At 36.7% G+C, this 21,150-nt stretch overlaps 1 protein-coding gene across 3 annotated transcripts; it reads right to left on the reverse strand.

Annotated features, from left to right (window-relative positions):
• Nucleotides 1-438: 438 nt before the first annotated feature.
• Nucleotides 439-16,349, reverse strand: paqr5b (progestin and adipoQ receptor family member Vb). Of its 3 annotated transcripts, none has more exons than XM_017458284.3 (8): nt 15,964-16,090; nt 14,102-14,229; nt 6,961-7,166; nt 6,591-6,717; nt 6,041-6,082; nt 4,611-4,707; nt 3,064-3,208; nt 439-1,632 (listed from the first exon to the last, which is right to left on the reverse strand). In XM_017458284.3, the coding sequence occupies exons 1-8, from the start codon at nt 16,015-16,017 to the stop codon at nt 1,370-1,372; spliced, it is 1,062 nt and encodes a 353-aa protein (XP_017313773.1). In that variant the 5' UTR covers nt 16,018-16,090; the 3' UTR covers nt 439-1,369.
• Nucleotides 16,350-21,150: the final 4,801 nt, after the last annotated feature.

The following is a 21,150-nucleotide window of genomic DNA, read 5'->3' on the forward strand; positions in this document are numbered from 1 at the left end:
TCACTGGAGTGTCCGCTCCATTGGAGCTACAAGAGCCTGGGCAGGGTGATATGGAGGATAAGCTGTTGCCCATACAGCAGACCCCCCCTCTCCACGCAGCTGGTGGACCCAAGGGAATGACAAAAGCCGATACAACTTGGCACCAACAAGGTCACAGGGGTTGTCGGGACAAGACCACATTTGGCCTTGAACCGCCTTTGGGACTCCGGCTCCTGATTTGACCTCAAGGTTTACTCCTGAAGCCTTTTCCATGCCTAGGATGGATGTGGCCGCAAGGCAGCGGAGGTTTGAAGTTTTCCTTCTTCAAATATAATAATATTGTAATATTATTATTAGAATTAGTAGTAGTGGTATAATTAATATGAATAATATACAGTTTGAGTATTAAGTGCATCTTTGGATGGTATATAAATAAAACACTCAAATTCATAATTGCTCTGAATTATCTTTAAATTGTGTTTAATTTCTTTATGCAAAATTATACATTGTAAATCAATTCATCAGTTGATTCACAATCATGACATACAAACAAAATGTTGCCCATTTAAGTAGCTTCAATGTAATTAGCTACTTTTTCTTAGTAACTTGTAGTGTAGCTAACTACTTTTTTTAAAGGGTAGTTTGACTACTGTAGCTTAATTACTTCAAACTATGAGTAGCCTGTAGCTTGAAAAGCTACAGTTTCAAAGAAGCTTCCCAAACACTGATGAACACTCAAAAACTGGAAAACATATGCTCACATATTTGCCTACATATGCATACACACAAACCTAACTCATTCATACCTTCTGAGATTGCTTATACTTCATGAATTCTATGTGCATCTCATAAATAGTGTGTGAGGCACCAAGACCTGAGATGATCAGTAGCATTATACAATCATATACCTGTGCGAGGCACACAGGTACACACAAGCACACAAACAAACATATATGCTTTCTATAATTCTAATAAATTACCTGTAATACTACTTAATTAAAGGAATACTCCAATGTTGTAAGTGTAGTTTATATGCAATTCCAGAACACAAGATCTTTGACACACTTACCATTATTGCAGATAAATTAATAATAATAATAATAATAATAATAATAATAATAATAATAATAATAATAATTATAATAACAACTCACTTATAAGGAAAGTGTAAAGTCAGTTGTAAATTTGGGTCTGTGTAATGCAAATGTCAATTTAAAAACACCTGTTACAAGATACAAAAAATACAAGATTATTCCTTCACTTTTCAGAAATGACTAAACCTCTTGTGCATTTTCTTATGCATTAAGCCAAAACATTCTTCTTGCTGTAATTCTCCATTAGTTCATGTCCAAACTTCCAGTGAGCATTCAGAAAGCTCTAGTTGGTGCCCTTAGTTCTTCTTTGCTGCACCAGACCCTTCTCTGGTCGCTTTTCCCCAAAAAGGGCTTTGAAAGAGAGGATAACTGAAGAGGCAGATGATGCCCAGGCTAATGACCATGGACAGCATGGTGGCTCCCAGGGTCCCTCTGAAGGTAATGTCAGGACCGTGATCATGCAGCCATGGCCGTCTCAAAGTCATGTCCATCTCTATGGCCTGCATTTGGAAGTGTGTGGCAATAATCCCACACACGTGGAACAGCTGATGGCTATGGCCTGTAGGGGACAATGGGAATGCATAGTTACTGCTGTGAATGACTCATGACATTGATGTTGACGCATAGCATGGCTATAATTGTATAATGTATGTACAGCTTTTCTAGAAGTATGACCACTAATACATCTTGTATAATGAGGCATTGCAACTTGCCAGTCATATGAAATGGTTTGTTTGGTTCATTTGTACCTAATGAGCTGAAACTGAAAATATGCTTAAACTAGTCACCTTTTACAAGGCATTAATTCAAAGTTAAGGTCATTGCAAGAAAAGAGCCATGTCTAGTCCTTTGCTTGTGCTTTTCAAAAGGAGCAGCAAAGAAGACAGCTGTAAACACAATACACACTGACGTTATGCCTCTCCTAACATAGCCTAATGTACTGTATGTTGGTGGATGAAAGCTTTTTCTAAGAAAGCATTTGTGAGGCTAAAGTCTGGTATGACTGCTACTTAATATGCAGCTCTTCCATTTTTTAACCAAACAAAGAGGCAGATCCACCACCTTGTTTTCTATTGACTCACAAGGATGAGGTTCACGCATTCATGTTCACTTACATAAATAAATGTGTGTCTTTCACATCACGCATGTGTTACCATTTAGTGAATTGGCTTTTTAATTTTATTCACAGATAAACCATAAATGTTGGCACCTGTGTAATTGTTGTAGCACACTGTATGTGATGAATGTGTAAAAAATATTTTTTTTATATTTTATGTACAAAGTGTTCGTTCTGCTGAAAAGTGGTCAGTAACTTTATCTGTAAGTTGGAATGGTAGCACATGACACATTCAGAAGCCATGATGTGGACATGTATGGGTAAAAAGGTGAAAACATAATTTCCTTGTACCTGTAAAATTACCCAAGGAAATAACCTGAATCCCACTTCAACTAGGCATGATTTGAAGAAGGCAATGTATGACATATGGCAGAAATGGCAGAAAGATGGTGGATGCTTGACATAAACTGATTAAAACTGTGTATAATCCATGATATTGGTATACATTGGTGTAATTGATGTAAGTCTCTAGTGATCGAGCTTCATTCAGTCACTGATTAATATCCTATAACAGCAAGCTCCATCATGTTTTAGACCTTACTTGCATCACATTCAGAAAAGGAAAGGCAAACATTTTGATTTCTTTTTGTTATTAATATATTAACATTCAGAAATGTATGTCACTTGTGATAATGAAGGAACATTTGTGAAACCTAATCTTATATGTGTGTTATATTATTTGGTAGGGACATATTTTAAACACCGTAGCATAACATTAATTTAAGATTTCCTATGACACATTAACTCTCATCACTTCATGCCAGTCCATAATTTGAGTGCACACCATTTTGTAGTCAACAACATGGACATACGTTGCTGAAATGTTGTGCAAACACACAGAGCAAAGGCTTGGAGTGACAAATCACACCTTACCTACTAAGTCGAAACGTCCAGGTGCCAGCCTCTCGGGCAGATGTGTGGCAAACAGAAAGCCTGTGAGGAAAGCCAGGAGTATGTGATAAACGTGGAGAGAGTTTACTTTATTTGCAGAGCAGCCTTCTCCCACACACAGGAAGATCTAGATAAAGATAGAGAATATTTTTGAACACAGTTTTGCATTGCTATCAAATGCTGTTTGACTTCAAAACTATCAGTCGAATCCAAAAGTTTACACACAGTTTGGAAGAAAATAAAGAAGACAAAGAAACGTATGATTTTTTTTTTGTTCATATTTCAGTTCTTTCAAATTATATTTTGCTTATTAGGCTTTTTATTTTGTTGCTAGTGGCTAGTAGGATACACCCACTTATTTTTTCTTCCCCCATATTCTCCTGAATGGGCTACTTGCACAAACACTTCAGTATTATAAACACAATGGTTCCTCTACTTCGGGCTATCATAGCAATGGCTTAATTTTTTACACCCGATGTCAGCAAAAGCTCCTGAAAATGAATGCCTACGATTTGTATCAACACTTGCAAATCTCATTTTAGTAAGCTGGACTAAGGCTTCAGACTGTATACTTTGTCGTACATACACAACCGTGAACGTAAAAAAATACAGTGCTTAATAATAGAAACTAACACCCAATCTAAGGTTAGCCTACACTATAATGTTAGATGATGTTGTTCTGACAAATGTAAATAATGCTACAGGAGATACCCAACCACCCTATTTCAAAACGGATATACGTCATAGCCCTGAGTGCACAAAGCCCATTTGGTTACCTGCCAATTCCCATCCACCAGCGTGGAGTAAAATCTTATCTGCTCTCTTCTGTGTACTTTAACTCACATTCACTTATTATAGCTAGTGTTATTGTGATTGACATGCATATGGCTGAGAGATTATACCATCCCTCCTATACAGAAAGCTCAACCAGATTTGCTCCCTTGGTCCCTGTGACATATTACAGTGAGATTATTACTGTGCAATATTACTGTGGCAAGTATTTGAATTCACAATATTGAAATTGGTTTTATTTGGAAATAAACTGTAAAATACTGTATACTTTTTGTTTTTGTTCCATTCAGAAAACATGGGAGAAGCAGTTTTCTTTTAAAAATCCCTTTTCCTTCTGAAATATCTGCTGTAGCAATTTTTGTTGACCTTTAGGTTCTGTTTATGTGTTAACTAGGCTGGATACATAATGCTAGGGAAAACTTGTTTTGCTAACAGTTGCTCACAGGCTAAGGTTTTACACACACTGAAGGCCTGATTTCTTTCTTAATTACATCCATATTTGTTGGCAAGGATTGGGAGCGCCATCATTACAGCGCCAACAGAATAACAGTTAAAGAGAGGATGAACGTCAAGGCCATCACGCATATAGTGAAGATGCTCTTTTGCAGATCTTTCAGTTGAACCAACCCCCCTCCCCCCCAATGCATATTAGATGAGCAAATATGTCTAAAACAAAGAATTTACCAGATTGTTATTGTTGTATTTGTGTGTGGGTTTGAATACAGTTAGAGACCCACCCTATAGAAGAGAGGAATGTTGTCAAACAGGTAGGGGTAGGTGAAGGCTAAAACCCGTAGCACTTTAGCCAACCTGAGACTTTTGTCTTCGGCAAATCTGGGCAGAAGAAAATCAGAATATAAAAGGTGTGGTAATCATAATGTCTGGAGCGCTGGGATTTATAATGACACAAAGGGTATGTTGCGAAACTGAACAGACAACACCAAATTCATGATTCGTTAATAGAGTTTTGCTGCCATTTTACCACTCCTTCAACCCAGCAAATCTTCCATTTCCTTGGAAGTTTGATCCATCATTCAGTCAGCACCATTTAATTACATTTATCAGGCAGAAACTTTTCATCTGTATTGCTGATTAAGAAGCAGTCTACATGCATGAATTAAGCCAAGTAATACAAAATGGTAGGAAAAACAAGATAAAGGAACTGCTCATTAAAGGAAAAGCCAACCTTGAAACTCAATAAAATGTTTGTTTTGAAATATTTGTGATGTGCTTAGCAATTCTGGTGATAGTTTTTTGATTGATGCTGTATTTATATTATTCCTCTGTGAAGAACATAGAATACAGCAAATGTTGGATTCAAAGTTCCAGATTGCAACGCAGCATTGATGGCGATATAAGTCATGAGTGTGAAGCGAAGATGAAATCGAACAAGCACTGTATTAGCACGTAGCCGAATGACATTGTGGGTAGGGAACCGTTAATCAAAGCAAAAATAGAACGTGTGATTGACAGACGTTTAAACTTAAAATGAGTTTCATTATGAAATACAGTATATACAATGGATATAAAAAGTCTACACACCCCTGGTAAAAGGGCAGGTTTTTGTGATGTTAAAAAAATGAAGCCAAGATAATCATGTCGGCATTTTTTCCAGCTTCAGTGTGAAACATCCAAGCTCAACTAAATAACCACAACCATGTGGGAAAATGTGTCATGGTCTAAGCAATATGATGGATCTAAAATGTTTTTGCATGAAAGAGTTGGATAACATTGCCAAGTCAACATGTGCCACCACACTGATGGACTCTTATCCAAAAAGACTGAGTGGTGTAATAAAATCAGAAAGGACTTTAACAAAGGGTCAGTTGAGGGGTGTGCACACTTATGCAACTAGGTTATTGTAACTTTTGAATTTTTTTTCCCATATTTTTCTCTAAAATGTTTCTGTTGTTTTTCACTTAATTTTTATACATTGTAATTTCACATTGAGGGTGGGAAAAGGTCTATTTGTTTAATTTCTTCTTCTTTGTTTACATCACAAAAACCTGCCATTTTAACAAGGGTGTGTAGACTTTTCCCATCCATTGTATATGGACACCATTTGAAGTTCATGTTAATGAAAGATTAATATGCAAGGATGGATTTGTCCTTTACGGGTCATGGATATGTGCACACAGTAGTGAAGGTTACCATATAATGCATTTACCTGTTCACAGTGTCAGGGTTAGTGTGTAGAGGGAAGCCAAGCCTTAGCAGACGAGAGATGAGTAAGAGAAACGTTTAGCTATAAGCGGTTAGTGGCACTTACAGATTGCACAGCAAAACCTATATGATGAGACATAAGAAATCTCATTTTTAACTTTAATTTATTACATATATTTCAAATCTCATTTTTAATTTGAATTGATTACAGACATTCCAAATACCTTGACTGTGTATTTGCATGAAATGTTCTTTAATACCTGGCATTGTGTTGTCAGCTGGAAGGTCTGGCTAATGGAAACAGTAGCACTACATTATTTCTCTCTCACTCTTTCCTTTTGTAGCTCAGATCTCCAATTGTGAACACACACTAAACAGACCCACACTATTCAGGTCACTCATAATGGACTGAGGTAAAATTGAGCATTGATGTAAAATTGACTATGATTGAACAAGATTGCACTGCTTGATACGAAGTGACTTTTGTTTCATCTCTCATGTAGGAGGGCAAAGATTTCGCTTGAGACAATTATACAGGACGCCCTTGTGATTACCTGGAGTAACAGGCCATGGTAGTGGATAACGCAGTGTTGAATACTGCCACAGGAACATAATATACGTGAAACAAACTGTTCACCCATGCATCTGGCACAATATATGCAGAGTAGGCAATAGCTGAACCTAAACACAACCAGAAAGGCTCATTGTTAAAGAATTTACATTTCATTTAAGTTTGCATGTCATTTGTACCACAGTATGACATTGCTTTATCAAAGAAATCCAAAGCTTTAATCTTCTATCGTGGCAGTGATCGATTCATTCAATGCAATGATGACTATAAACTACAGTAAATAACTACATACATAAAACACATATTTCACACACATTCAGGTGTATATGTGTGTCTGTATTCCCTTGCCATACCCAAGCTGTATACACTGAGAGCTCCATAGTCAAAGAAGTAGCAGATGTGGCGGGCACGTGTGGACATGGTGCTGAATGTGTGAGCACAGCTGGATGCCAATGGGTACATGCAGCAGGACAGCAGGAAGACCAGCAGTGGCCATGTGTACGCATCAGTCCACACATCCTGTATGAAGATCACCGTCAACAGCTTGTATAGAAAATACCTGAGAGAGATAGAGAGAGAAGAATCATGCAGTTACAGTCCCCTCTGAAAGTATTGAACCGGCAAGGCCAATTCTATTGTTTTTGCTATGCACTGAAGACATTTGGGTTTAATTATTTTTATCATACAGCATTATGCAAAAGTCTTGGGTACCCTTTTTTTTTTTTTTTTTTTTTAAAAAGTAAAAAGCTTTGTTATAGATTTTTATTTTATGACTTGTACATTATGGAGTCAGTACAAAAACATTTTAGATTTCCAAACATTGGTTTTCCAGCACAAAATTAAAATGGTACAGAAAAATGTTTGTACATCATTAAAGAAAGCAGCATATTACGTAAGAGAGACTTTTCAGACAAAAAAAAAATATCACTATGAAGGCTGATGGCTTTCTCTGCAAATATAAGAAGCAAGTCTCCAGAAGAACTGTTTCAGTAAGATGCTCAGTAAAACTTACCAGCTTCTTATAATTCTCATTTTTAAGCAAAAGGTTGTCACACCAAATATTGACTTTGCTTCATTTATTACTGTTTACTGCTCTGTATAGTTATTTTTTAATGTAGAAATTAAAATAATGTATTTAATGTAAGTAATGTATTTAATTTGATTATTTTTGAAGGCATCTTGGCTCTACAGCATTTCTTTGCATGTACCCAAGACCTTTGCACAATACTGTATGTCTGACATATTCTGTTCTTTTTTTTTTTTTTTTCGATTAACAATATATGGAAAGTTTAGAACATTTATTAAACAGTGGTACATCAAGCACTATCAGATAAGTGTGTTGAATTCCACTTTAGCTCAGCATTTTTATCGAATGTGAGAGGCACTGCACGGGCTGATGGAGTTTCATTGGGAGCGCACTTTGCACTAATGAAATTGCGAGCATTTTTATGCCTTTGATTGTCACCATGTTTTTTTTCACTATCGCTTTTGTGAAATGATTATTTCCTGTTAGAAAACCACTTTGCCCGGCTACATCTTTGCCTGCTTTCAAACAGAAATTGCAGTACATTGTCTGCTTTACGTTATCGTACGTGAGCCAGGAAAATTCTGGAAACCACCAAGTTTTGAAATTCCTTTCTGCGATCATATTTTTGCATGAATTCCTGCTGCTGATAACTTAGCATCTGAGGGAGACAGGGGCTGTCTGAAAAAACAAATCTTTCATTTAGCTATTTTCAACCAATGTGTCAATGGTTAACAAATTACCACCAACTCCTCCTTCTGAAAAAGCACTAATTGCAATATTTATTCCTAAACTATAATTTAGGAAAACATTCTTCTTTCATTTTCTCCCAGTATAGCCATTTGCAACTTCCCACCCATCAGCCAGGGCCTACCTGTCACATTACAGCTTCCATCATGGGAGGGTTATGTCTGACACATGCTTTTGCCAAACCGCTGCTCATCCTACATCACAGCACAGGTGAACACTTTAAGGAAAGTGCTATCTACCCTCTTCCTTATACATGGGCTCAAAGATGCACATGATTGGCTAGTGCCATTTGATTGACAGGGAACAGAGTAATGCTGGACCTCCCAACCACAGAGCACAGCCAAAATTAATTATTTAAAAAAATTAATTAACAAAATAATGTTTCACTACTCTGGCATTTAAAAAGTTTCCATTACCATAACCAAAGAACGCAGCAATATATATCAGTAGTTGAATTCCAATTTTATTGGAATATAAAACCTAGATTTGTATAAATCTATACAAATATTCAGAATTACATTAGTCACACATGAAAAGATGAAAATTATGTCTAAGGCAATGCATGCGATCATCACTGGAATGAGAAAGTCGTTTGGGCTGATATGGGAACCATGGTAGTGAGCATGAACACAGTGTTAATGATCTGCCATGGAAAAAGCCAGAGAAAAGCTGAGGAAGTGCATTGTATAACAATGTCTGTTTGACATGTCTGGACGTGTCAGCGACGACTTAGTCATTACATGACACAAAGACGCACAGAAATCAGAGCTGTCTAATCAGCCTTGTATGATTGTTAGCACTGGATTGTGTTTGCATGTTGCTGAAAGTAAAGTCTACAAAGTCTAAAGTTACACAACAAAGCTGAGAGAATAGCATTGTGAAAGGGAAATGTTTGCAAGGGCAAACACAAGCGGCCTGGAACGCACAAGCACACATTTCACAACCACTCCTGACAATAACGTGTCAATGAGTAATTTGTTTTGAACTGCCCCCGGTGGATTGGAAGATTCCAGGCATGAAACTTTCATGAAATGTCTTAAGGTTAATTTGATTTTTGTGTATTTTCAGGTAAAAACAGAACTGACCCTACAGTACAATATGTGTACTTTCACTTTCTTTCTTTCTCTCTCTCTCTCTCTCACACACACACCTGTCATATCCTTATTTACCAACATTAGCTAGCTACTTGCGACATATTGTATAAAACCTGTAAAGTCACCTGACGAGTTCTGACATAAGCCTTTCATAATGTATGTAACACTGTTTTATAAAAGTTTCATGTGATAGTTATGAATGTGTTATGAAGCCCATATGTAGGTACCCTTCAGATAAAGTGTTACCTTTTTATATACATATTTTGTGCTATAAGGTATTTGCTTTTGGTATGCATTTGCTCTGTAAAGTGTTTTTAAAAAACAAAACAAAACAAAAAAACACCCAGAAAGATTATCAGACTCGGTTTATCCGTGCTAAACACAGTGTGTCCTAATTTGTGCATCCTGATACGGTTTGCATGTATTATGACTATGAAATTATTTATATTAATCCATAGACATATACACTGATGACAAATCTAACCTGGGTGATGTGTATATACCTGAACGTATATACCTTTATACATATGCTGTTATGATCTTTCTTTTTAACTGAATGTTTTTAGTAAAATGACTGATTAAGCCATTTACATTTTGTTAAAATATAGTGTTTAACTGTACTGAGCCACCGAATGTGAAATGATAGAGTTAAGAGGATAGCAATACATATCCTCAGCTACTTTAGTTACAATATAGTGTTGTGATTGACAGTTTGATATATGTAAAAAGTTTCTTAAACATTTAAACATGTACATGGCTTGTATGGTAATAGTTATAGTCATGGTAATAGTTACAGTCATAATAGTCAGTCATAATTCAACAGCTCTATAATGCTAGCTGATGCGATACTATACAGCAGCCTGCCAAAGTGTGGCTGAAGAGGTTGGAGCAATTACAAAAAAGAAAAGGTGCAACGTAGTGCCTGGAATGCTTAGTCTAACATTCAATATGCCTGTAACTATTTGAAATGCTAAGCACAACAGTATAAATGTTGCTTGTATGTTTCAGCTTCGAAACAAGATGGAGTGGAAATGCAAGGTATGGACAATGAACTACCATTCACGAGCCTACCTCCTGAAACATTACAGAGTGGAACACCTCCACTGTTCTAGAGTTAATCAACTGCCATACCTGTATACTCCTTGCCCCTGCGTATTTGTTCAATGATTTGATCAACCTTTTTGTAATGTGTTTGATCATAGTACTGGGACTGCTGCTTGTGAAACCTGAAGTGAAACCTGAAGTGAGACCTTAAAGTCGACAAAAATGCCTGGTATTTAGATCATACTTGAGATCATACAGTCATTATCACACCTGACTGTAGAGACATGAACTTTTTTGGGTTTTTTTCAGCAAGCCAAAATGTTTTGATAGAAATCTGTCGTTTTATTTACCAGCTAGGAAGCCTGAACAATGTATCTCAGTGGAGCTGTGTGGCAAAGATATCCAGTAGACTCTTAATCTACGAGCGTTGCAATGGGAGTGTAGATGCAGATACCATCAGGCATTTTTGTCATGCAGCTCTGTACAGTTGCACAGAACAGAGTTGGTAAAAGTACAAATTTCTCAAAGCCTTGGTTTGCTAAAAATGATGTAGATGATTGGACATTCATTGTTCAGTTTAATAAATTTGTAAATTTATATTACATGCGTTTTTTGTGCTTCAAAGGATTGAGATTGATATATATTTAGAATGTCTAGTCAGGCTTAAATGGAAGTGATGGAAATAGCTGATGGAATTAGTTGAAATAACTTAAAACAATCTGTTTGATTACTCAACATTTAAAGTGCCATCATAATGTTTGTTTGTGTGTTCAGTATTTCAAAGAGTTTTTTTTTTTTTTTTTTAAAAAAGAGTTTATTAACATAAAGTGATTGAGTTCTGCTAAATTATTAGGATTTACAGTGTAGAGAACACAATATAGTATTTTATTACATATCAAATAAATATGAAAATATAATTTCACTTAACACTGTCCCTGCTGTGCAATAAAATGTACTAGCCAGGCTTATTAACTGACTGAATAAATAACTAATAATAATCACCTGTAAGATACTGGCATTTCCAGGCTTATCATGTAATTAAAACCATGGGCCAGGTTGTCTATCAAGCTAAGTTAAACTTTGAAGCTAAATTAAGCTAAGCTAGACTATTAATTTGTGTAAACCAGTAGTCCAGGTCACTAGCAAGCTCTTCACTGGTAGATTTATTCTTAAGGAAATAACACAACTATCACACCCTGCTGAAAAATCCAGCTTGGTCTGATCAGCTACACAGACTGAAAACACCAGCTGAGCCGATCAAACTGGCAGACCATCGTTTCCAGCTTCCTTAAGTTTAAGTTTGTGTACTTTTCTCTTTTGAGATTTTCTTTAAAAACAAAAAACAAAACGACTTGTCTGTAATGGTGCATAATTTTAAATAATTCAAAAACTGTGTGTGTCCCAGCTCTTGCCAGCTTGGTTCGGCCATCTGCCAAAACAGAGACCAAACTGGTCAAACTGGTACACCAGCCATTGTTCAGGAGAGAACATGAAAGGTATCAATTTACTAACATTATTCTAACTTATTTCAAATAATAATAATAATAATAAAAAAACATTATGTTTGCTAGCAAGCTATCTATTACGTTGTGTAAACAAGTAGCTTAGTTTGCTAGCAAAGTAACATTACACTAAATTAGAAGCAAATGGTGTTCCTTTCTATTGCTGTTAGGTACAAATAAGGACGGAGAAAAAAATATAGCCTGTTCTATTTACTATGTCAAATGTGTATGATGACACATACACAAGATAAACTTAGGTGATGTTATCTTACAGGAATATCTTGTTTGAAATAGAGACCATTTTCATATTTCAGTTAACTTGGCTCTAAAGAAATGATAATAGATATGAGGAAGTGAAAAGAATACTTTCTTGCTTTGCTTAATGCTGAAAAATATTCATGATGATTTAGGTTAAATTGAATTAATGTTCTAACACAATGTTCAAAATTTTAGATTTTTCACAGCTAATATATCTGTATGGAGGTATTTTCGGGACTATTTTCAAAACTAATTGAAATTGTATTTGCAACTGTATATTATTACTGTTTGCATTTTCATTTACACAACCATACAATGCCAAATACAAACATGCCCCGTAGTATACTTCCACCCCCTTCACAGATTGAGAGGTTTCTGTGTAAGGCACTGGAAATGCAAAGGCAAAGGGAATTGCGATTCCATTTGAATTTTGGCAGGCTTCATACCCCACACTGAGGAAATGAAGTGGTAAGCAGGGTAACTGCTATTGCTATTTCGATGTGACAGGGTCATAACTCGTAGGATATGGGAAATGCAATTGCAAATGGACTTTTCGTTTCCATTTGAAATTTGGCAGACATTGTGCTTTCAAGAAATCGAAAATACAAGCATTAATATGCTATTTGCATTTTCATTTGAATTATGTCACCATTTATGTGTCCACAAATGGAAAATGCAATTACAATTTGCAATTAACTTTGAAAATAGTTCAGAAAATACTTCCAGATATTTGTATGTTGATTGCACTATGTTTACTTCTGATGCTGAGTGCAGCCATGTTGATTTGACATCACTCCATAAACATGGAGGGAATTCGTAGGTGAGATGACCCTAAAATGACTAGTATGAATTTCATGTCAAGGGGGTTTTTCTTTGGCTTTTACTGACTGGAGGTTGTGAATTGCATGCTGCACCTTCAAGTCGAACACAGCATTAACTTAAACATTTTCTAGTGCTGTTCCATATGATAAGTATAACACTGAGGAAAGAAAATACTGACGCAGTGGCATTTCATATTGTGAAAATCATAGTGCTGATGTTACTGTTTTTGCCCATCTACATTTTCCAAAGTCTATTCTAATAAAACAATATACTGCATAATTTTTCAATTGCATTATGTAAAAAAAAATAGCAAAATCGTAACCAAGAATCATTCCTAAATTTCGGGTGGGAAAACTATTTTCCCCCCAATATCGCCCAGCCCTAGCTTCACTACATATATACTGTAAACCTGCATACAAGATCAGTGACATTAACGTCGTTTAATACTGTATATATTTGTTAATGGCTAAGGAATGAATAATACCATAATACTTATCTACCACAAACACTAGCACAGAACAGGGAAAGAGAAGCTGGCTGGGCCATTTTAGAGTTTTATTATTCCCTGAGCTCTGATGGATGAGATGCGACAGAAGCTGCTGGCACTCTGACATGTTTACTGCTGGTGGAAGACCTGGAGAAATGCAATGCGAGGAGCCTATTAGCAGACACAGGAGAAGTGTGCCATGTCTCCAGGAGGGCTGAGACTCTCAGGAAACTCTCAAGAGAAATGAGGTCCAACTCCTCTCTCACTGTCTATTCACTGTCTATTCAAACTCAGACACTAGCAAGCAAAACAACTACAACAACAACTGTCACTCACACTGATTCTAGGTCTGTGGGATTAAAAGGCATGTGTGTGTGTGTGTGGCAGAGTGCTGATTACAATATAAATGTCTGGTTTATACAATTTAATTAACTGTAGACTTTCTCAGACTGATTATAAAGTGAATACTTATCAGTATGAAAGCACAATCAAAGCATGTGTGAAGCTTTTTACCAGGTGGGTAAGAAGTGCGTCCAGATATTGAGAGTCTCATTGGTGAGCTGGAAGAGGCTGAGGAGGCAGTCAGTAGCAGAGCTGCGAGGGTGACGATATCCAGAGATAATACAGTCCTCCTGAAAGTCCTGCAAAGCACAGACACTTTAAAAACACAGTAATCATCAAGGTAAAATTCCTTTTTTTTTTTTACTTTAAATATAATTTTAGGCTAAATGTGCAGACTCAAGACATGCGTAACCGCAGTTGGTCAGCATATGTTAAGATGGGTAGTGAAAAAAAACATCAGTTCTATAGTTTACATCCATCTTTCTGAAATTTTCTTTAATAACTTGCATTAAACTTCGACTGTTGAGCCAGCATCACTTAAGCAGCAGAATACATCCACATTTCATTTTTAACTCAAAATATATCTTTTCAATATACATCCAACTAACACCTTATTAGGAACAGTAAAAAATCTGTAATATTGTAGGACCTCCCTTTGCTCTCAATATAGCCACAAGATGTAAGAAACATTACTTTGAGTTTCTGGTCCATGTTGAAATGATTGCATCACACAATTCCTGCAGATTTTTCAGATGCACTTTCAATCTTATCTTGGATTCTGATCTGGTGACACTGAACTCATTGTCATGTCCATGAAACCAGTTTGAGGAGACTTTTGCTTTGTGATGTGGGACATTATCATGCTGGAGTGTAACCATTAGATGATGGGTAAATTGTGGCCATGAAGGAATGCACATGGTCAGCAACAACACTCAAATAGGCTGTGGCATTCACTTGATGATTGATGGTGATTAAATGGCCCAAAGTGTGCCAAAAAAAAAAAAAAAAAAAAACAAACATTCCCCACACCATTACACCACCTCCACCATCCTTGACTGTTGACACTAAGCAGGTTGGGTCCATGGATTCATGCTGTTGGTGCCAAATTCTGACCTTACCATCTGTGTGCCTCTGCAGCAATCGAGATTCATCAGACTGATTGTCTGAGGTAATTTTGGTTAGATTTGGAAAAATTATGAACGAGGAGTAGAGCAAAAATGCAATACAATACATTTCAAAATGGTGTCTACTATAATGAATGGAGTCTTAATTTAAGATATGGCTTGTGGTCAGCATGATGAGTATAAAACTGATGAACTTCTTTTCTCTAAGACAAAGTGTTCAACAATTATAACCATTTGAAAAGTGAATTTCTGAACTACTGGTGGTGCTATAGAGTTGTTCCAAGAGACCCCATAATTGGTCCAGATACTATTCATGGTCATATCTATGAGTGTGCCAAATTTAATCATGTTCATAGAGCTACCATAGACTCCCAGTGGGGAAGAAGCAGAATAATAAGAAAACTAACAGATACAATAAGTGCCTACATACCTTTGGTGACTGGCCCCGAATAATTTAATACTTGTAAAGGCTGATTATTCCGAAAATTACATTTCCTACAAATGTCATATACATGTGAAAATAAGACTTATTGAGGATCCATAGACACCTTGGTGAGCCGAGGTGTAATTTCCTGTGTGATGGAACTTCATAAAAAAGGACCTGCACAAGACATTCTAATTCACACTCTCACGCACACACTACAGTGAACTGCAACTTAACTGAGTTAATGTTAAACATTCCAGTCTATCTGAAATCTTCATCATTCTCCGGTCTATGTTTAAACAGTCACTCACATATAAACCGTTTTTTCTACATGGAAAAATACACTATAACTTTTGTCTACTGAAGGTCAAGCAGATTATTTATTACAATGAGTTGTGTGCCAAAATGAAATCTAAGGTCTTGTTCAGTTTCAGTGCTGAACCAGTAAAGAACTGTTTGTAATGTTAATATATCAATGGACTTACTTTAGGCACTTGGTGTACATTGAAGACGGGAGGCAGCTTGACCAGACCCAACATGTTCTACAGGTTCCAGGCTGCTGGTGAGACTGCCACAGGTTACAGAGTAGAAATGCACAATAAGGCACAAGTTTGGGAGACCAAGTTCAGCCAGGCCTGCCTTCTAGCCCCACCCATGAAAAAAACACACACCTTCCCATACACACGCATTCAGCTAACTATCCTGTAATTAGAGTTGGCATGTAATCCTAACAAATAAGTGCACATACACACACAGGAAAAAAACAGATACAAACAAATATTTTGTAATCTACTGAAGTATTTTATGTTGTGACACAAGCCACCATCATACCCCTGATGTTTTGCATCACTTTGCCATGGAATCTTGACTGTTTACTTCCAGAAATTGTCTGGTCACTGTGAGGATGTATACAAGATAAATACCATGTGCTGTACTGAAAATAGTAAAAAGATCTCTATTTTTGACTTATCACAGTTATCAGTAGTGTATTATATGTAGCTGATTTCAAACTAACATAGCAAACTCAATACACAAACACAATAACAAACTCAAAATTCTAATTAGTCTAGGTATTTTGTATTCCTAACTGGAAATGTACCACAGGGCGGGTGGTTTTTACTCTCATGGGGGTAGGAGCAGGTGTTTAGATGTGGGATTAGAATGAACTTCCTGGGACAATAAAACATCACTTTCATTAACGAGAATGTACAGAGTGCTTGTGTAGAGTGACATTCATTCATTTTCAGTATCTGCTTTCTCTTTGTCAGGGTCACAGTGTTTTAATTTGCTTATATTTTGGAAAACAGGACTAACTAAGTTTGCAGGAAATATCATGTAGGTGCAAACAAAAATAATAACCGTCAATGGGTGGGACTGAGCAGGAGTTCTTCGGGAGCGGGATTAGAAAAAGAAAACACGCACGCGCACGCACGCACACCTCTGTTCCTAACATTGTTCTATAAATTTACAGCAGAATAAAGTCATCAACAGTCTTATGAAATACTTTAAAATATTATGCTATTGCTCTTTTGTGTATTCTGTTTGAATTCCCCCCCCTCCACTGTGATACATGTTGTGTATTATGAATATGCTCTCTCAAGCATTCTTTCATTCACAGTCACACACTCACTCAAATCTCGGGAGAATTTAGATTAACACTGACAAGCATGTCTTTGGGAGGTAGAAGGAAACCAGAGAACCCAGAGGAAACAGACACAAGTACAAGAATTTTGCCCACTCCTATTTCAAAACGTGATATATTTTTTCTCTTTTTTTTTACAATTTGTCTCAAATAGTCCAAGAAAAATGCACACTTCGAATGCCAGCTATTCAACATACAGGAATGAGATAACAGGAATCTGTAAACAGAGCACCTCTGTGTTTTACCCCAGCCCTGCAGAAGCAGATTGCCTGGTCTACACTTATATAGCGCTTTAACCTTAGCGGTTCCAAAGTGCATTACACTGGTTCTCATTCACCCATTCACACACACACACACTCATACATGCAAGGCGCTAGCTTGTTATCGGGAGCAACTTGGGGTTCAGTGTCTTGAACAAGGACACTTCGGCATGTGGAGCCATGTGGGCCGACCCTATGATTAGTGAACAACCCGCTCTACCACCTGAGCCACAGCCTACAGATGTTAAGTGCACACACAGGGTCATGACTCATAGAAAAACTCTAAAAACCTTTTAATTACCTTCTCCTGTATTTCACCTGGCCCTCAGCATGTTTCTTTAACTGATCTGGCTGTTTAGAGGGCTGTGGCCTTATCAGTTTCAGACAGCGAACAGAGAGTGACGAATGAATAGAGGGTGTGAATATGAAGGAAATGAACATTAGTTAAAAAGTAAACAAATCTTTTTCTCTTCTAGTCACTTGCACGCGCACACCCACACACATACACACACTCCCTTCATTTCATGTGGTATGTGCACTCACTGTTGATTCACACACTGGGAATGCAGCACATGTATGATGTTGCTATAGAGATGTGTTATCTTGTGCATACTCGGTATCCTTGAAAGCAAACCATATTAACATATAATACATAAAAGCTTTTATTTCTGATAAGTTGTTCTTGTTAGATGATAAGCTGCTATTTATTCTTTCTGTCTCCTAAAAGACAACACAAACACTGGGATAAGTATGCACAATTTATAGTCTCTTTTGGGCACGGAGTACTTTGTTACATAACAAAAGAGTGCTTTTCTTAATGATTACAATATTAAATTAAGGTGATAAATAGAGCCTTGACCAAAACCAGAGAGCATGTTCAGTCACACCTGACACCACTTTTTTTTTTTTTTTAATTGCATTTTTAATTCCTGCCTTTTTTAAATCCAAAGACACTTAGAAATAAGACAAAATCCTTGCTTAAGGGCACAACAGTGGCTCTCCGTCTCCCATATTTGGTACTTGAACTCTAAACTCAATACAGTACCTTACACGATCAGCTATCCAAATGTGTATATATCTTTATAATGGCTCATAACTGTTTATTACAACGTGCAGCTTGTTTTGTAATACATGTAATGCATCACACTTTTCCATGTGACTTTTTGTCATTTATACTCTTGCGATATTTTTCTAGTCCCTCTGTCTCACTTAGCTCTGATTTCTTAGCACCTCATTCACACTTCCTCTTAGCAAAGCTTTCTCTAACAATACAAACAGAAACTGAGCTTCAACCAAAAAAAACTGTGAATCTCATTTGTTAGTAGGCAATTAAATTAAAACTCCATTCTGATAAACACACACCTGGATGCAGCTTCAATGATAAAACAGTGAAAATGTACAGTAGATGCAAACAGGTGCAGGCATAACAGGTGTAAGAACAGGTGCAGATTCCTAATGTAATGAGCAAACCAACCAAATGATGGCAGTGTTCTCAAACTCAGAGCCTTAACCGTTGAGCCATTATAGCCCTGAAGAATTGCTTGTGAAAGAACTGGAGCTTCTTCACACCCTAAATCTCAATCAACATTATTTATTTAAAAACCTTTTAAAATAAAATCATACTGGATTTTGCTTGTATAACTACTCTGTATACTTTTGTGCATACTTTAAAAAAAATAATTTAAAAAAAGTATGAATACTCATTTGATGTAACATACTAATTTGAGTATATATGATTATTTCTAAATAAAGAGTATTCCTACATTCTTGTGCACAACTTTTTCTAACGTGTTCATATTTATTTAGTGTACTTTTTGTCTAGTGTGCATAAATATTTAGCTGACTTGTACTTATATATTTGTTTTACTTAATGACTAAGTATGAGTAGATTGGATAAACCTGGGTAGGTGTTTACTTGATCAGGTAAGTTATTTAATCTAATTGTATTCAGCCTGTCTTGGTGAGATGGCGTAGGAGGAACTGTGAGGCAGCAACAGTACCAGTGCCAGTGGTTTGATCCTGAGCTCTGGTTTACTATGTGGATATTCTTTTTGTGTCCCTGTGGGTTTCACTGTTCTGAAGCAATTATCTGTGAATAAACACCTTAATCTTGCTTGTTTCTTAACTGTCTATGGACAAAATCTGTTGCTGGTCATCTGTCAAATAGCCTCTTTCTGTGAGAGTAGACAGTTCTTGGCTGCATTTATTGCCAACATCAGAATCTCTAGTGAAAGCTAAAGTCCTGGCTTGTAAGAGTACAGTGACCCTGACCAGAATAAACTGGTTGCTGAAGATAACAATAAATTACGCTTTTAAATATTATTTTGATGCTTGAACTGGCATATATAAGGAATAACAAAAACCTAAGGCCTGTCAAAATGAAATGACCAATTGTAGTTAATTAAATTAACATTAGAACAGAAATAGGCACCCGAAAAACTTTAGTTAAATCACATTTCTGAGATCAGTGTGAAGAGCTGCACTTACTAACACAGAGGAAATGGTACTGTTCCATTGTTTGTTGCCTGAAAGAAGTAGAGCTTCCCAATGTCCTGAATAATAATTTAACCCTGAGACCTACTCATGTAAACTTAAAACAAAAAAGTCATTCTAATTTTTGTGTACATTATTTGGGTATTTCCACTTATTTTGCACAATTATTATTATTTTGAGATACATTTAAAGAGTCATCATGTCAGCTTAGTTCCTGTGTAGGACTAAAGCTAACTGATATGTATTCACTTACCAAACTGACCAGATGATGGCAGTGTTTTCAAATGAACCAGACGTTCTTTTCTTATTTTGTCTTTGGGGGAAAAATCCCACTGAAATTATTTTAAATCCATTTACTTAATCTTTTTAAATCAGTCCTACACAGGAACTAAGCTGACATGATGACTCTTTAAATGCATCTCAAAATAATGACCTTCTAGTTCAAGTACTCCTTGAGCAAATATTTCAGTGAAAGGTGGGCCTCACTGTAAATCTCTAAACCCATAAAACAGCCTGAATAATGTGTGTAAAGCAGCCAAAATCTTTCTAACCAGAATAAAGCAGGGTGGAGTTGAGGGCACATATTTGAGAAATAGTCCACTTCTTCCACTCAGGAGCAACCCGAGCTGAGCACTTCAGTGTGTTTGGGAAGCACCAGGCCTGTCCTTACCACATATATACATATTAAAAGGATTACATAGCCCCCCCCCCCCCTCTCCTCTCCCCTCCCTCTCCCTCTCTCTCTCTACTGAACAGGTGTCTATGGACATAATGAAAACAAGTGCTGCAATGAGACATTTATTGTGCAAGTATCCATAAAGAATTCTGTTAAGAGTTTTAAACAAACCGGTCATAACTTTTACCCGTAACCTGCTTCATTTCCAGGAGGAGAGGAAAATGATATTATAGACTCACATTTTCATAGGAGTATGCTCCTTCCCACTACAGCACTACTTTTTTGAGGAAATTAAATTAAATTTAAAGAAAAGCAACTAATCAAAAATAGATTTTGATTCAGAAACACACTATATGGTCAACCGTATGTGGGCCTTCCTAAACTGTTAGCACAGAACTGTCCAGAATCTCTTTGTATGCTGTAGCATTAAGATTTCATTTCACCGGAACTAAACCTGTTCCAACATGACAATGCCCCTGTGCACTAAGCGAGCTCCATGGTTTGCCAAGGTTGATGTGGAAGCAAATGACTGTCCTGCACAGAGCCCTGACCTCAACCCTACTGAACATCTTTGGGATGAACTGGTACGCTGACTGCATCC

The sequence above is a fragment of the Ictalurus punctatus genome, chromosome 27 (assembly GCF_001660625.3).
Source record: "Ictalurus punctatus breed USDA103 chromosome 27, Coco_2.0, whole genome shotgun sequence".
Lineage (NCBI taxonomy): Eukaryota > Metazoa > Chordata > Actinopteri > Siluriformes > Ictaluridae > Ictalurus > Ictalurus punctatus.

Excerpts from the sequence above, each read along its gene's own strand:
- paqr5b (XM_017458284.3), bottom strand. The coding sequence starts at position 16,017 with ATGTTGGGTCTGGTCAAGCTGCCTCCCGTCTTCAATGTACACCAAGTG. Across the intron at positions 6,718-6,960 it reads TCTCAGTGTATACAGCTTGG|GTTCAGCTATTGCCTACTCT; the intron begins GTATGGCAAGGG and ends GGTTGTGTTTAG. Across the intron at positions 1,633-3,063 it reads TGGACGTTTCGACTTAGTAG|GCCATAGCCATCAGCTGTTC; the intron begins GTAAGGTGTGAT and ends TGTCCCCTACAG.